Raw genomic sequence first — 18,924 nt, 5'->3', positions numbered from 1 at the left:
TGGCGTCACCACACTAGTCCAACTCTGGTTGTGGCTTCTCCCTCCACCTACTTGCTAGTTCAATACTAGTAAGGTTCTTTAGAAATAGATTAGTTCAATGCTAGATCCTTAGATCATTCATGCATTAGATTCATTTTTGTATGGCATTCATTACATTTTCATGTTTTTTTTATTTATTTAGGATTTTTTCTCATTTGCATGATATTTCCTATTATATTATCGCCTACCCTCTATATGTGTCGATCCTATCATTTAGAATTGCATCTCATTTAAGAAATTGTAAAATAAGTTAGCTCATTTGCTTGTCTAGATTAAGAGAATTATACTTTGAATGTGGATATGAGTGATTATAACTCTTCAGTTTAAATACCCCATCAATCCCTATATAAGAAAATTATGTCACGAGTTTTTTGTCTTCTGTACCCATTATATTGCATTACCTATTCTTTGGTCACTTACACCTAGATATATAATTTTATATTTTATTTTCTTTTCTGTGAATTTCATTTATGCATGCTCGTGACCCTTTCAAGGGACTATTTTGGACTTTGCAATTAATGCGATTGGTATCAATTAAACTTTTGAATGAACATTTTGTCCCTTTCGATATTTTTTATAAATTTAGATTTGCATCCATTAGAAAAATCCAAACATGATAAATTTAAGGATTAGATTAGGAAAATTTTTGACTAAACCTTACAACTAGTTTAGACTAGGTTGAAAGGGTGCCTTAGATTTGAGTCAATTGAACATTTGCCTTCCCTTTCTTCAATCGTGACTCCCGAACTCATTTTCTCTTGTTTTCAAAGACCTGGAGTTGCCGAAAAGGGTTTTATTTTATTTTATTTTTGTTAAAAATATTTTTTGGATGACTTGGTACACCCAAACTCAATATCAAGTGGCGACTCCTATTTTTTTCTTAAATACCCTTTTAGACTAAATTTTGGATCCAAACTATCACATTCTTTAAAGTCCCATTCTAAGTCCTTTTTCACTTATTTTAAAATAAAATCACATCTTTTGTAAATTCTTTTTTTTTCATCGCAAAAATGGGGCGCGACATACTTTATTACAAATTTTAAAACCTTATTATCCTATTTCTGCAAGTGCATGATTAGTTTATTAAGTAAAGAGATAGTAGGTGTCAATCCCACAGGAATTTAGAATGTGGCAATCATTTGAATTTAATTACTTGTTGTATTATCTAAGCAATAAAAGTTTAAGGAAGTAAAGACAAAGAAAGTTAGGTTAGGTACCACCCATTTATAAAAAGTTAGAAGTAAGTTAGGCAGTAAAATCGGCTGCCGTATAGCATGAATTTTAAATATAAAACCAACCATGTAGGTGGTAGTGTGCAAAAAAAAAAAAAAGTAAAGAATAAATTAAATTAGGTTTATTTAAAATTAAGTGAGAGAGTCCTAGGGATTAGAATCCTTTGTTGTGTCAAGATTAGAAGTTTTTTAAGGTTATTATGCTTATGCTTCCATGATTTGTCAAGAAATAACTTACAAATATATGCCATCACTTTCGCTAATGAACATTTTTAAGAGAAACAGCCTTGGCTAATCCTCTAGAAATTGCTTTTACCAATTTCTTTAACTCCTTGAATCATTTTTCACATATATTCATTGAGAAAAAGTAAAAAACAAGTTAAATAAGTTTAATAAATTTATCGCATGCATCCAACTAACCATTATTCACTACTTTCATGAGAATAAGGCTGGTGTTTTAGAACTTAAATATATTTGAAGGCAACTTTCATTACTCAATAATTATCAAATCATTTATACTTGATGGCCAAACAACTATAAAATATAAGCATAAATTCTCAAACTAACAAATCATGAAAAAACATAGTCATTCCCTAACTACTTCATATCAAAACTACAACAGCTTCATACTCACCCTAGGTTGTAAAAAAGCATAGATAGGCATCATATTAAAAGCACCTACGCATGAAACAAACTTGCAGCAAAGCATAACAAATAAGAACAAAAGACAAAATTTAGGAAAAAGAATTCTTATTCAATGTCTTGAAGGTTGAATTTTTGAATTCCTTTACAAGTTGATCTCTCACATGTGTTTAGTACAAGAGTGCTTTCACTTTCCTCTCAAAACTTTTAAACTAACAAAGAAACTCACAACATGAAACTAGAGTTAAAACTATTTCTACCTCTACTTCTACTCTACTCTTCCATATGTGGTATGCTTCAACCAATGAGATACAAGGGGGTATTTATAGATTTTTTGGAGGAGAAATGTGCTCATAATATTGTTTTTCACTTCTCCAAACCCATTTTGTACAGCTATAGTCAAAATTATACTCTGGAAATGGCTAGAAATGAGTTGGAAATGAGATGCAAGTTGCAAATAGTTGGAATCTATGATTTTCAAGGAAACACGGGGTAGGTCGCATTTCATGGTCCCTTTTCATTCTTTGTGTAGGTCTGGCACATTTCTTATGATTCTAGAAATTGATCTATTTTTGCATCAATTTGAGCTGCAAATTGCTTGATGGTGGAAGCTAAATTAACTCTTACACAACGCATAAAAGTTGTAATCTTTTGAGTTAGCTTTCCAATACATCAAGAATCATCTCATTTGGACATCTGTATGCTAAGACATGACCAAAATACCCTTGACTAGTAAATCACCTGTTTCAACTTTTGACAATAAATTTGTCCGACTGTATTCTGACTTTTTTACCAAAACAACTCATGAACTCGATTTAAATATCTACATCAGAAATGTAGAGCTACGTTTCAGTTTCAAATTGGCTCAAGAATCATCTTAATCCAATACTTGCAATTCAAGATATAGTTGAGATACTAATGTGTGTCAAGGCTGTCAAACTTTTCTTGATTTGAATCAATTTATAAAATGCCAAAACCTATAATATAATCACAAATTTACATATTAACCCACACTTTTGCATGTTTTGGTTAAGAAACACTACTTGTATGAAGAGTAATTTTAAAGGAACTCAGTTCTTCCATTTTAACTTACAAATACTCCAAAATCATACCCTAAAATCTAACTAAAAATAGGTAAATAAAATAGCTAATAAAAAATACTAATAATTACTGTTTTATGATTATTGACTTCTCTTTACCTACCAAACATGATCGTGTCATTGTTTACATTCAATAAGATTGACTTCCATAGCTTACTATAAATTTTGTTAAGATTCACTTCCATAGCTTACCAAACATAAGATTGATAACAAATATTGATAATATACAAAACTTATCAATAGAATAAACTATTGAAAATTAGAATTAAATGTTTATACCTTTTTTTAGCTTAAAAAACTTTAGAACTTATAAAACATAAGATTTGTAATTAATTTTGCTAATGATATTTTGGTTATTTAGTAACTTATTGAGATTTCAAAAACTTGTAATTATGGAGAACAAGAAAATTAATTTATTTTTCAAGAAAAAGTAATGACATGAGAGTTAATTAGCCTTGCAATTTGGAAACTTCAAGGCCAAGAATGTCTAGATTCCTTTTTTTTTTTTCTTTTTACTCTCCTACCTTCTTCCACATCCTTTTCACCCCAACTATTAGATACATGATTCGAACTTTGAATCTAACGGCGAGGAAAATTCCAAGATTTTTCTCCTAACCATTGAGTCAACCCTAGTGGTTTAATGTCCAAATTCCTTTGACTTCTTTAAACAGTTAACAACCAAGTGTCATCTATTCTCCAGAAAGTCAATTTAAAAAAAAAAATTCCAAGAGCTGAAAAAGAACCAAAATATTATCATTCATACTTATTTGAGTGTCTTGAATATTTTTGTTTCTTTAATTTTGATCCCTTCCATGTTTATTTGCCTTCTCCTATATCAAATTCCTTTCTCTGCCGCTTCAAGACACTATAAAAATGTACAAGAACACATAGCAGAAAGTGTTTTCTTTTTCTCTTTTTGGATAAGAAAAAGCAAGCGGGCACACTTCTGTAGAGAGGAATACGCATCAAAGGATTCAATTGTATCTTCTTGAAAACGTGGCTTTTTAGACATACTATTACTAAAATATTTTGTATTGAAAGTAAGCGTTGTAAATGTGGGGAAGAGGCATGAACAATTACCAGTTCAACATCTTTAATAGCCATAATCTGGGCAAAAATATAATTTGGCCATCAAACTTTACAATGTTATACTTCTAGTCATCCAACTATTATTTGTACTTTTAAACCCCTGAAGTTATGAAAATCATATACTTATTTGTAGCCTTAACGTTCCTAACAAAGAACTGTTAATCTTCTTCTTCCAGCTGCTGGCTGTTGCAACTATCCGCAGCCAATGACCTCCAAAGGTTGGCCACCACTTTATCACTATCAAATCTTGCTGAAAGTACACCTCTAGTCTCAATTTCTCCAATAGATTCCAAATTGGACTCGATTTTTCATGAATCTCACTAGATAAGACTGAATATGAATTCAAATATGCGCAGTTTTAACACGATTTTGCAAATGATCCTTTCCCAGATAAGACTAAATAAGTGAACATTTAAGGTAATGCTACTTTGTTAAGGCAGCACGTTCAAATGACATGTGTATTCTTTAATTCAAGCCATATAAGTTACAAATTTATTAAGGATTTTCAACTACAGCTCTCTCCCATAAAGGTCTAACTAAGGTCCATTAAAGTGTTATTTACAGAAATGTTTTAATAATTAAGAAAATAACATTTTTTACCTGTATACAAAACAATTCTGCATTGCAACAAAACAAAAAAAAAAAAAATTTTTTTGCGTTCATTCTATTTAATATCAAGAACTGTATATCAGATTTTTTTCAACCTACAATTAGAGGGTTCTGAACAAGTATATCACACCATTTTTCTTAAGTCTCTTCTTCATTCTATCTTACTACTGCATTGGCATTAATAAGGTATTGTATAAGGCTGTGGCTTCAATTATTTGTATAGATTTAGGAGAAGTAACAAGATAAATTCGGATGTTGTATTCTAGGGGCAACACTTCATTCATCTCTTATCCTAATTGTTATGTCTAAACATGCAATCTTCTCAGAGAGTGACATAATCCGCACCTCTCCTAGCCAAATTACTTTCTTTTTCTTCTTTGCAAGTTGTTCGAGTTGCTTAAGTGCTCAAGAACCAAAATTCTGCAATGTGAAAACTTTTGGCAGATATTTTAAGCTTTTAATGGAAAACAAAGTTTCTGCTCTTTATTAATACAAAAATGCACAAACATAAGAATCTACACGACGTGTAGAGTGACACTCTTGTAAACAACCTTGCACATTTGTTCTTACACATATTTACCTTGAATCAATTTTGCCAAAACTTTCAAGTTTTGACTGCAGAACTATGGAACAAAGATTCAAACTTCTGGGATGTTTTCCTAGTAGGAACCTGCTGAGTATCCTCCATCTACCTGAATAACCTGACCTGTGATAAATGATGCAACAGGAAGGCTGAGGAATGCCACCAGTGGTGAGACCTCATTTGGCTCGGCTAGTGGGCGGAGAGGAGTCCGAGACATAATAGGCCTCATCTGTAGAGCAATTGATTCATCATAGTCCTCCTGTGAATGTTCATCAATTAGATTAGCGGCGTAACTAATATACGTGCGGTGTCTTGAAGTGTTTCATTAATGTGTTTGTCCTCGTAAACTTATATACAGTTGAATTTGTTTTAAGGGTTCTTTTATTATGTGCACCAAGAGAAGAGGTGGGCCGCCACTTAGTTGTTTACAAAAGTTTATAATTCCTTCGCTAAAATTTTTGAAATCAGGGGGTAGAATCCTAAATTGAGAGAGTGGATGATGATGTTTGAAATTGATATATAGTGGGCTTAACCTGTGTTTATCCTGTATCCTTAGAAAATTACCTTTCTTTAATTCAAACTAAAAGATGTTCTGTTTTTGTTGCTTCCTGAAACATGAATTTGACTTGATTTAAGTGGAAAAAAATAGTTGCCAAGGTAAAAGGTATCAATTTGTGAATTTTATTTACTACAACTTGGCAAAAGGAACTTTTGAAGGCTTTTTTATTTTTTTTAATCTCCTACCCCTCTTTACGTCCAACTGTTATATCCAAGATTTGAACTATGAATCTGATAGCAAGAGGGACTCTTAGAAATCTCCTGAACCAATTCCAATGGTTGTTTGAAGTTAATAGCTGTTTTATAAATTAATTTTAATAAACCAACTTCCAAAAGACACAAATTTGTCCAACTTTTTAGTACTAACAAATTAGCTTATAAAGTGTTGAATGAAATTCATTATAAAATCCCACTTTATATATATATACACACACACATACACATATATTGTGAGGACATGATTAACCCAATTTAAGAATCTTTTTAACCTTTTCTAAATTTAAGAAATTAGTTGTTTCTCCATAAAAATGTCAGAAAAGAACTAGCAAACATCTATGACTATATCTATACCATATTTAAAGGGACAGAGGAGAGTGTAAACTTTTTGTGTCATTTTTTATGATTCCTATTTGACCCTCCAAATAAAAGGCAAAATGATATTGTCATCTTCCTAAAATAAACAGACATAATTTTTTTTTTTAGTGTAAGCAGAAGAACTCGAACTCGAGACCTCTTGCTTACACTCTATTCCCCCCTACACATAATTAAATACATACACACACAATTTCTAGACTAACATAACTTCTAATAAAGCAATAATCACCAATAACTTTCGATACAGAAAAAAAAAGAAAAAGAAAAAACACAATTCTTTCATCCATATTTAAAAAAGAAAAAAAAACTCCAACAACAACTAAAAATTTAATAAATTTTCTTTTAAAAATTTTTCCTTCTAGATTTGCACACATATAGGGTGTGCCATTCCCATTAGTATTAAAGAACTAGAATAGAAATAGTTTGGAGGTTAATAATCAACTTACAAGTTTTGGACGAGTAGTTTTCACACCATGTGGTGCAACTGTGTTGACGCGGATCTTGTCCTTTGCCCATTCGCATGCCAAACTCTTCGTAAGTTGATTAATTGCACCTGTAATTATAGGAAGAACATAGCGACTTAGAAAATTTAACAAAGCAATGGGCTAAATTGCTCCTTGAACTGCTGGCGTATAATGTATTAAACTTGTGAAAATTTTCAATTTAAACTTCAATCTAACAAAAAATAGTTCCAAAGCTTCCTTGTTTTTTTAATTGACAAACACCATATTTGAAGAGGGATGTCAGTTCTAATTTAAACTTTAATATAACCAAAAATAATTCCGAAAAAAAAAGAGTTCTAAAACTTCCCTGTTTGCTACTTGGTTTAATTGATTAATGCCATTAGCACCTTGTGGTTCGAGTAAGAAAACCAACTACTTTTATTATATCAAGCAATGAAACTACTCATTAGAAAATTTATATGGCATTAAATGAAAAAGGAATGTTACTTTTCGCATCAGTATAAATACTGGAAGTATTTATAAAAAAAAATTTAAAGTTTTACCCAATTGGCTCAATTCTAATTTTTTTTTTTTGCGTAGCCCGTATCTAAGGTAGAAATCTTTGTGTTTTTGCTTTTAGTTTACTGATAGTAGTGCACGTAAGGTCAATATTTAAGCATATGGTAAAAAATGTTCGAAATGCACATTTCAAGTTTCAACTTTCAACACAACCTGGCTTAAGAATTAGGGTAGCGTTTCTTCTCCATGTGCGGGTATTCCGGTAAAAAAAAAAAAAAAAAAAGACACACACACACGTGCAACCTAGCTTTAGTCAAAAGCACAAAGAGGTGAAAAAATAAAAATGAAAAAAAAATGAAAAAGCTTTTAAAACTATACAAGCTGAATCCTTCTTTATATGTCGAATTATTATAGGTAATTAACCACAAAAATTGTCATTTCAATCAATTCAAACATTTTCCTTCAGAAGTTGAGCATGTGACGAACGAAAGACTGCTACTGGGGAAATTTATATTGTACAGGATTTGCCTGTGAGGACCCAAAAATTTTCTTATTTATCGGATATTACAAGTTTACTTAAACATTTATTTACTCATTTTCTCTGAATTATTCATTTCGACCATTTAAAAATCCATTTATATGGAACAACGCCTCTTTTATATTTTAAAAACATTTTTGTTGGAAAATTCACTTTTCAAAAATTCGTTTAGTTCGAAATAACAAGTACTTGTTTTCGAGGCTATACTTGAATCAGGAGTGTATTAATATTGGAGAATTAAAAATGATCAATAGTAGATTAAGAAAGATTAATTGAGGAATTAATATTAGACTCCTGTGAGGACTCGCAAAATTTATTATTTTAAATTCCTATTTCGAGCTCATTTGTATATTTAATTGCCATTTATTCCGAATAATATTTTCTAGCCTTATTAGACCTAAGTACATGGTTTTATAGTTTCGTTATATTTTTAAAACGTCTCATTTCAAGAATTATTTTCTTAAAAGCTGGGTTAGTGTAAAGTAAACGTATCTGAAAACTATAGCCAATTGGGAGTACAATAAGCTCAAAAATTTGAGACATATACAATGGTCCTAAAATAGGTAAATTTAGGTTTAAGTACGCAAGTGATAGTTAGTGGTACGATCGTTATAAGAATTTGTCGAAGGTTTCATTTTATTGCGCCTAAATTGGAAATACGTGTTTTCACGTGCGCGCTTAATTGAGGGACTTTGGACCATTATTTTGGGACAATTAAGAATGAATAATATTTATATGAATGTAAATGCCCTAGAGGTTTAGTGCACTAGTGCAACAAACTTAAGAGAAATCGAGCACAAAACGCGCGCGTAGGCGCACTATTTGCAATTGATTCTTTTCCGCACGTAAACTATTACACGGGTAGCGTTCCTTATACGCCAAAGGATCAGCAAAACATTTCTTATCTTCAAGCTTCATGGTCGGCCAGCTGCTGCAGAGAAACAACCAAAAACTCTTCAACATTCCCTCTTCTAAACTCACTCAAACCACCACCAAATTCTCTCAAAACTTAACTACACCTAGCTCAATACTTGGGAAGTCCATCTAGCTGCAAAAGGAAGGAGCTATCCACGGTTTTCTTCAGGCTTCAAAGGGCCGAAATTCTGACTTGAACCACCATCAAAGTAGGTAATGATCCAACACTCTAAACTTAGTTTTTAAGAGTAGGATTACACTTATGAGCTTGAATTTGCATATGGGTTGTGGTTGTTGTTGGAAAAATTGGAAAAGTGGGCTCTATGAACTCCCACTCTTGGGTTGCTGCTGATTTTGGGCCTGATGATATTTATAATGTTGGATTAGTGTTTAAATCAGTGGTTTGTTGCTGGAAATATGAAAGAAACTCACGTTAGGTGCAAAGGCCAAATTTGACCATTTTGCCCCTGCTCTGTTCGGTCACTTTAATGCAGAAATTTGAGGATTTAATGGCTTGATTGTGTTGTTTACATGTTGTAGTAGTTGTGTAAAAATTTTCATTGAAAAATACTGAGTTTTGGTTGATCAAACGAATTTATTCCCAAAGCTAGTAATCTGGAAAACGGTTTCGTCGTAATCCAGACCAATGTTCGTGATTCATCCATAACTCCGTACTTCGACGTCGAAATCAAGTGCTGTTAGCGGAATTTGAAACTAGACGTTCCCATCTTTCCAACGGTATATAATGCATGTTCTGGTTCCGTGTGTGTGAACCGCACCACTCATCTAAATTCAGCTGCCCTGCTTCGCCGTTCTGCCGAAATGATTTGATGATGCTGCAACTTTAGACTTAATTTCGAGCTAGTTGCATGCTGAAACTTAAAACGATTTCTTCTGTGAAATTATAGTCCTATGAATGTATTTTCCAACACCGTAAACCATGCTCGATTCCGACTTAGGTCGACTGAATTGTGATCAAAACAAGAACGCTGCTTTGTTTTGGAAAAAGCCTAGTTTTGGACAGATCTGAGATGAGACTGTTGTGGTCTTACTAAACGAAATTTTTGGTGTTAAACACCTACCAAATGTACCATGAATGATCCTTAGACTTTCCTTTTACATATGAACCATGATTGGAGGATTTTCATAGCCGAACGATTGGATTTGGGAAGAAAAGGATTAAAGGCAGATTGCCTTAAGAATTTTTCCAAACTTTGGTTGGTTGGTTAACCACCTTTCCGAAGGTATTTTTCCACGAAATTTGATATAGAGATACCCTTTATATAGAAGTATTATACTGCAAAATTTGGTATCAATCCAAGTCCGTTTCGACACTTAACTAAAGGTCCAAAGTCGGAACCAAATCTGGAAATTTGTTAACAGTCTTGAATTTTACCCAACTTTGAGCTACCATATTTTGGTACTCGAAACTCCGATTCTCGATCTGCTTGCTCTGCTATAAACACCACTTGCAACTCTAATTGAGTTATAAATTTCAGATGCTAACTTACAACGTGTGACTTTTGCCGAATTTCCAAAGTTGGCCAAAATCCAACTTAAAACTACCTTGGTAACTCAAGTTACCAACTTTGACCCAAAATTTAAGTGCTTTCCACTTAGATTCGTGGAAAGGTCTCTTCTAGGAAATTTTAGTACTTTGGAAGACGATTCGAACAGTACCAAATTTATCAATTTTTGACTAGTACAAAAGAAGTTATGATTTTTCAAAGATTTTACCAAAAATCAAAAATTCTGGAATTTCAAAAGAAATCCGCGCGGGAAGCATTTTTCTAGAATCCGGCCTTGAATCCGGCCAGTTTCTGGCCGGATAGGCGGCCGGATTGTAGTTGGGATTTGTAAAAAAATAAGGATGGCTACTGCCTCCAATCCGGCCAAGAATCCGGCCGGATTGTGGCGTGGCCAGTCCACTTCCGATTTCGATCGTTCGTTTTGCAATCGTTTCGTTCGTACTCGTTTCCAACCAATGATTCCAAGGATAATAATTCGATTTTACTCGAGTCCTGTACCTTTTTGAAAATCCAACTTCAAAGATTCATAACAAAACTGAAATTTTTCAACTTTCAAGGAAATAGAGTTTTTCAAGAACTCTTTATTCTTTTGATATTCTCTAAACGTTTTATCCCCGATTTCCAAGATAAAAATCCAAATGCTCCTGTACTTTAAGAAACTCTAATTGAACCTCGATTTACGAGTAATTGAGATTCGATTTCGTGAAATTTCCTTAGATTGTACTAGTGTACAATCTTCCTTGATAATTGGGATATATGAATGATAACACGTTATTATTTGCCAGGCGCACACGAGGACCTTCAAGAGGATCCTACCGTGCACACTTGAACTTCCAGAAAATATTTCTTCTTGATTTGCTCGATGAGTGTCAAGTGTATGACTACTTGAACTCTATGGACTTGATTCATGCTTGGCTTACCTGATTACATGCTTAGCCTACATGGTTTTGAAAAATGGAGTCGAGTGTGTACTTTATCGCACTCGTTCTCATTTAAAACAAATGACTCATGCTTAACATGGTTTGCCTGATTTACATGACCTGAAATACATGCTTAGACCTGTCAAATGCTTGAATACATGATATGGTATGCTATGGCTGCATACGTCGTTGGAGTGAATCTCCTTGACACTTACATGACACATGGGGGACGCCCAAACTCATAGGCCGACCTTGGAACTCGAGCCGGCATGGGCTTGGTCGGGAACATTGGTGAGCCATGAGAATTACATGATAAGTTTGATCTATTTGAGAGATCTTGCTTGGCATACTCGTGAAGTATAGCCTTATAAATGTCGTGCGGGCCCGAAGCGGTGTATGGTGGACGGATGAGAAATAAGTGGTGAACTACGGATATGAAATATCAACCCGGTTGACGGAGAGTCATCACGGGAAGATATACGAATGAACTGGCAAAGCAAGTGGAACTTAGCTCCTGAGAGCTACCATATCCTTGAATTGTTTCTGGTTACATTTTGGTTGGCATTATTAATTACTTGCAAGCTATTACTTGAATCGTTACTTGGGCTTGTTACCTGAACTATGTGCCTGCATGCGTGTTCTTGGCCTCACGAGCGTTTTTGCTCACCCTGTAGATTTGTTTTCCTTAACAGGATTGAACTCGGAGATGTATTGAAGAAATCCTCCTGATGTGCTTTTGTTTAGGGTTTCTTTTACTTTATGGCTATGTCTTGGTTTTGGGTTGTATTTTGGGAAATTGAAATGTAACTTTTGGGGGCATGATGTATATTTGGGATTCATGATGTATGTTGAACACCCGATGCGCGGGTTGGATAACGGATGACTATTATTAAGCTTGAACACTTCCGCATTTATTGTATCTAAGTTATTGATTTGTATCATGTGGTCCGGTAATAAGCTTGAATGGAATTGAGCCCTGGCGAGAGCTAGGCAGGCGTTCCGCGGATACCCTTTGATTCGCCTTAGGGAGAAGTGGGGGCGCCACATTGCCACTGTAACTATTTATGCTAATCATTTCTTTATTGTCATTTACATGTCTTTTGCAATTAACATGAGTGGATTATCGGTCGATTTACAATCCACACACTCTCTTTTATCCAAACACATATTTTAATTAAGCTTCAGTCGTTAATTATGGCACTGTTACTAAAGCAGATGTTTTAGATACTAAATACGCCGTATTAGAAAAAAATATAAAATTCAATCAACATGCGGTTTCTAGGCTATAAGTCAAGAATTTAAATTCCAAATCCTCCTAGAGTTCAATTAGCAGCACATTTTTATGGTTTAGTTTTGTTCCAATTGCTACTAATTCCTCATATAATCAGGTCTTACTTCCCTTCCAATTAGAGTAAGACAGTATACGTGTCGCTAATTGTTAAAAGAAAAAAACATACAAAAATTGATTTTCATTAGGTACTAGTAATTGAGTAATTAAAGGTGCGTCTTACCTTTTGAACTTCCATAAATTGAAGTACCCGGCAATGCAGTGCCACCAGCCACAGATGAGATAAAAACAATACTTCTAGCTTCTGATACTTTCAGAAGCGGATACGCAAGTTGACACAAGTGGTAAGGACCCTCAAGATTTGTTCCCAATACACGTGAAAAATCTTCAGCAGAAAGGTCTGTTGCTCTTCTCAAGATAATTGCCGCTGCATTGTTAACCTGAAGGTTGAAACATATAAAGATAGAATGGTCAATGAATATGTAATGGACTACAGATGAGTTCGAAAATTAAACTATTTCTCATCCAATGAGAAATTCATTGGGCAGAGATAGATCATATGCTAATGAATGCAAAGTTGATAATCATGGAGAATACATATCGATAGTCGTGCTAGGTGCACTCCAATTGCGACAATTAATTTAATTGACAAGACGTTTCATCTGTGATCGATAAGTTCTAAATAAGAGTCATCAAAAGATAGATAGAGTTCTATTATTGATTCTCTTAAAAAAGAAGGGATAAATTATACTAACTTTCCCTCTAATTTTTGCAAAGTGAGAACAACCCCTCTTGATTTTAAAATTGTGATGCCCCCACCTCTTCCTAGGGCGAACTCTCGGGTATCAGTGGAACTCTTGTCCAACTCTCATCAGGACTCACGCACTCATTCAAGTTTAATAAAGAACCACAAGTCAACCATCGACTTAATTTAAAAATATTTCGAATAGAGAAGTCCCAAAACTCCCAACTATACCATTTACAATTACAATCCAAAATACCGAAGTATAACAAAATTTACACTTTAATGGTCTCCAACAACATATAAAAGTATACTATTTTCAACCAAAAGTCGCTAGTTTAGAACTTCCAACTTCCACCTCCAAAACCTATTAAGGAAAACAAACTTAAAGAGATAAACTAACGCTCAGTGAGGCCAAGAAAATCAAGCAAGTAAGCAAGTAGTACCAATCAATCAAATAATATACTTGAAAGCAACTTTAACATGAACTTTTATTTAAATGCACAATTAGGAAATAAACACACATGGAAGGATACAGGAGCTCTCAGGAGTTATTTCCACATCCCGATCGATTCAAGCCGTCCGGGGTTAACTCTCCGTCAACTCAAGTAACAACAAGACCATAGTGCTCCACTTACTTCCCACAAGCAAGATTAGCCAATGGGTTGGGGCGTCCCCATAAGCAAGATTGATCGATGAGACAACGCTCCAATCGACTTAAAATTGTTCATGGCTCTGAGTTGGTATGAGAGGCACCTCCCACCCGAATAGGGTGTGGTACACGCTGCTGCTCAGAGAATCGATCATAGCACTGAGTTGGTATGAGAGACACCTTCCACCCGAATAGGGTGTGGTACATGCTACCGCTCAATGCTCACGAGTTAAAAATGTTTGAGTATAAGTGTAAATCACAAACATTCATGTAACAAGTATCATTTAATCAAGAGAGAGAGAGGATGAGGGCGGTAAAGTACGCCCTCGCCTCGACAAGGTCACGTATCATAGAGCACTTATACAAATATCATTTCAATCATAGTAACATTGAACATGCACTTGACTCTCATCAAAAGTCAAGGGCAAAACAAGAGCAAAAACGAGAGGTCAGACAAGCTCCTCGGCGTCCACGTGACCACCTGAGATATGCATAATCACGATTACCTAGGTACTCGACCAAGGCTAATAAGAAAAATATCTTCTTGCTACCCACTCTCAAGATCACAAGTTCGAGTCAAGTTAAAGGAGCCTTTCTCGCTACATCATTGAAATAATACTCAAAGGGAACTCAAAAGTCATTTTCGAGTCAAATCTTGGCAAGAACCCTCAGTTCCAAACGAAAGTACTAATTTTACTTTCGGCACGAAAATTGAGAAAAAGAAAGATGGTTTCCATCTCTCAAAACTTCTAGTCCTACGCCCAAGTTTTAGAATATAAGGAGCGTTCACATTTTCTAAACTAATGGAGTCAGAATTCATCAAAACTCCACTCATTTCCATAGTAAATTTTAAAGTTGAAGCTTCCAAGTTTTGAGTATAAACTAGTGAAATTCTCCAAAAATTACTCTAACTAAAACGTTCCATTTTTAGAGTTCAACGTCATGGAAATCAAGGGCATAAGGCTAGGGGTTGAAATCCATTTCTCAAGTATGAATTGATGTGCAATTAACCAAGAAAGTTAGGCAACCAAGAAAACGCATCAAGAGAGGTTTAATCCTTTGGGAACCAAGATTCAAAATGAAGGTCAAATGTTCAAAGAGACCTTGTATCCATCCATGAAATCAAAGTTAAAATGAACTAACAATCTCAGAGGAAAGTTGAGAGTTCTTAAAAGAGCATTTTGTTTGAAACCAGAAAATTCCAGCTTTGTGTGACACCACTTAGAAAAATCATATCTCGAGTTCTGTAAGTCCAAAAATTAGAAACCTTATACTGTTGGAAACTAAATTTAATGCACTAAAACTCTCTAGAAGACACTTTTCCCAGATTAAAATCCAAAATCATTCAAATTTTAGCTCCAACTCACTATTCCAGCAAGAACAGAGCAAAACAGTCTTGCATTTTCAGTAAATTTTGAAAATTTGGTAAAATTCATAGAAATAGAATCAGCTTTTGAAATTTATACCACTAAAATAACTCCAAGTCTAGTTTCAAACACAACAAACAGAACTCAATTCGGACCTTTCTACACCAAGATACAACAGTTTTTGGAAAGCTGATTTTTGGGACCTGGTTCACGGAATTTCCAGTTTTGGAGCACCTGACACAGTTTCAAAATCTGGTCATAACTAAAGTTAAACAATTGAAAATTTTGCGTGGTTTGTGGCATTGAAAACTAGACTCAAAATTCCAAAATTCACTGGAAGAAACTGTTTTAAAATTCATTTTATAAGATGGGTAAAAATGAGCTACAAACTGCAGCTATGCTTGTTTCTCGGATGAAAACAGTGAGGAAAATCAATCAAATTTTCTGGTTCACTACGACTTATAGAAAACGAATTAGAAGGTGCATTTTATACCATTGGAAAACCCTTGGAGTCTAATTTCAGATGCCATAAACGGCACTTGATTTTGACTCCTGGACAAAAAGCTATGGGCTGATACATACACACTGGTCTGGTATCCTGATCAGAAATTTTCCAGATTTGCATTCTCACTTTAACCCAACTTTAATTCAACCAAATGAAATGCTTTTTGAGAGATAATTGATACACATAAACACCAACATATAACAAGCATTTTGGCACCAAAATAACCACAAAATTCGAAATTAACATCAGGGAAACAAGCAGCAGAAATTTCGGACAAATTGCTCCATTCTCTCTTCAACTTTTCTTTTCAACTTTCCCAACCAAATTTAAGCCATAATTCATTAAAACAATCATCAAACAAACAACTAAACACACAATAATTCCTTAAGGCCACTATCTAAGAAGCCATCTCAAGACATCTACCTAGAGTCAAGGTTCATTGAACCCATCAACAATCCAATGCTTAACTAGTTAAAACTAACTAAACAAACCATAAGTTGGAAGGAAAAATGAGAGCTTTGGGGTGTTACCTTACTTCCAAAAGATGAAGACCAAACCACTAGAGTTTAAGTTCTAAACCACCAAGGTTCCTTCCTCCTTCAAGTCTCCCTTCAAGCTTGAGTGATGTTCCAAGAAAAGGTACAAGTTTGGAGTGTGTTTTTGGAGTAGAAATGGAAGAAATGCTAGCTGAAATTTTGGTAAGAAGATGAGGAAGACTGGCCGGCCAAAGAGAAGAAGAAGGAAAGGGTTTGTGTGTGTTGTTGGTGAAGTGATGGAATGACAAGAAAGAAATGACATAAAGATGTTTTGGTACAAAAAGTCAACAAATGAATAGTAGACCATTAATACTGCAAATTGAGTTTAATTTAACTCACTTACCTCTAATCCCTCAACTAATTTTTCTTAGTCCACTATTGATCGTCCTTAATTCTCCAAAATCACTGCACTTTCAAACCGAATTTTGCCTCGAAAAATGTGTATTCACTATTTATCGCTAATCGAGCTGTAGAAAAATTAAATTTACTAGCAAACGTTTTAAAAATATAAAATGAGACAATGTTCCATGTAAATGCAATTAAAAAGGATAAAGTTATTGAATTGGAGCAAATGAATAAATAAATAATTAATTAAGCTAGTAAAATAAAATAAAAGTAAGTAAAATAAAATTCAGGTCCTCACAAAAATAACATGGACCGTTCATACGAATACTTTCTATCCAGTCAGTTTTTATAATAGTTTTTATGTTACAAATTTACCCTTTACCTTCTTTGTTCATGTTGTTAATATTAAACAAAAGAAGTTAAAATAAAAATCTAAATTCTCTTCCAAAGGAAGAAAAGGTAGGAAAAAAGAGATTTTTATTCATGAAACTCTAAAGCCTTCTATATGTATGACCTTATTTTAGATTTTTTATTCTCACTTTAGATTTTTTATTCTCACCTGTTAAAATAAAGATATATGCCATGTATCTATTCCTACAGTAGAACATTCATCATTCTTACATTCATCAAATTCTTTAATATTCTGCAATCCCAACTCATGAATACATGAATGATAGACAATAGGATCAAGGCATCAGCTTATTCAGAATAATAGCAAGAATACAGTGTATATCAGGATGATCTTGACGATCACCTGAGTACATATGCCAACGAAGTGCCGCCCTATCAGCAGAATCCCATTTAATATCTATCTCATTAATATTTTTCAAGCCCCACATCCTAGTAAATACCCCTATTACAATCGTATAATACACGCTCATACATATAATTTAACAAAACTTCTATATTTCATACATTTCAAAAATGCTTTGAAAAATATTTGTACTTTTCAATTAATTGTTTAAACCATGTAATAAACTTTTGGCGTATTATTCTTCACAAATTATACTCAAATTTTGAAAAAATTTTAAAATTTGAGTAAGGACAATGACTTATTTTCCTAATTACATACAAATTAACAGCAACATATAAGATAGTTCTCTAAATTTATAAGTATAAAAGTGAAAATTATAATAAACTTAATGTCTCATACATAAGGATAAGAATTTAAATTTATTCAAATATAGCATAATCTTTGAATAATATAGTAATTTTAACAGTATTTTTAGTTCCGTAACTTTCAAATATATTCATACTATTCACGTACAAATTAATATGCATAATTATACTGAACATGTATTTTTATGTGAAACTTTTAATTGTACTTTTGGAAAAAAATCCATATAATATATGTACGTATAATATTTTGTATTGTACTAGTCCTGTATTTTACTAACTACACCTTATACTAAGGCTATTAATGAGGCCAGCCCAGCTCGAGCCCTGCTTGTTGAGCCAAAATAACATGCTAAACTTAAACTTTAATTAGACTAGGCAGAGTTTGGACATAAATATTAAACTCGAATTAAATGTGAGCCGAGTTTTGGCCATGCAATTGGCTCAAGCCTGGTCCGTATATGAGCATGACCATATATATATATATAAAACATCTATAATTTATAATTATGCATATTATGACGTTAAATATTAATAATTTATATATAAATTTATAATAATTCATAATTATAAAATATATATTATATTAATTATGAGCTTGGGGCGAACTCGATTTGAGATCCAATCTCATACAATAGTTTAAACTAAGTTTGAACTTTTTAATTTAAGCCCAAAATCCAAAAGCCCAAAGCCAAAACACCCATATAATTTGTGAGCCGAATTTGAACTTGCCTAAATTCGACTCAGAAAATCCAATTGACACTTCTACCTTATACCACTCTAACTCTTTCTAATGACCTTCAATTAACCACTCTTGTTTCCCTTTTTTTCCCCTCCAAATCATTGGATTCTAGTTATTTTCTTTGTTACAAACTCTTAAAACAATACGATTGACTAAAAATTCAATAGCAAGTTAAAATTATTTTGTTTTAGACTAATAATATACTATCTCTCATGCTTTTCACTTATGTTGATTTTTACCCAAATTTTTTATTTATTGGCCAAATAACATGATTATTTTGGGGAATAATTATCCAAAATATACAAAAAAAGATTAAAAAAT

General features: G+C 33.4%; 1 protein-coding gene and 1 long non-coding RNA gene across 2 annotated transcripts in view; one reads left to right on the top strand and one right to left on the bottom strand.

Moving 5' to 3' along the window:
* Nucleotides 1-5,166: 5,166 nt before the first annotated feature.
* Nucleotides 5,167-18,924, bottom strand: part of LOC113692222 (tropinone reductase homolog) — a 32,076-nt gene continuing 18,318 nt past the window's right edge. The window contains exons 3-5 of the mRNA XM_027210591.2: nt 12,822-13,038; nt 6,893-6,999; nt 5,167-5,553 (exon numbers count right to left, since the gene is read on the bottom strand). Coding sequence (XP_027066392.1) covers nt 5,371-5,553; nt 6,893-6,999; nt 12,822-13,038 — 507 coding nt within the window. The 3' untranslated portion in view covers nt 5,167-5,370. The remainder of the gene's footprint in view (nt 5,554-6,892; nt 7,000-12,821; nt 13,039-18,924) is intronic.
* On the top strand, nt 8,837-12,251 carry LOC140008089 (uncharacterized). The gene is made up of 2 exons (XR_011815497.1): nt 8,837-9,074; nt 12,003-12,251. It is a non-coding gene; the product is annotated as an uncharacterized lncRNA (long non-coding RNA).

The sequence above is a fragment of the Coffea arabica genome, chromosome 6c (assembly GCF_036785885.1).
Source record: "Coffea arabica cultivar ET-39 chromosome 6c, Coffea Arabica ET-39 HiFi, whole genome shotgun sequence".
Lineage (NCBI taxonomy): Eukaryota > Viridiplantae > Streptophyta > Magnoliopsida > Gentianales > Rubiaceae > Coffea > Coffea arabica.
Note: the sequence above shows the minus strand (reverse complement) of the source record. Positions and strands in the feature narration are given on the sequence as shown.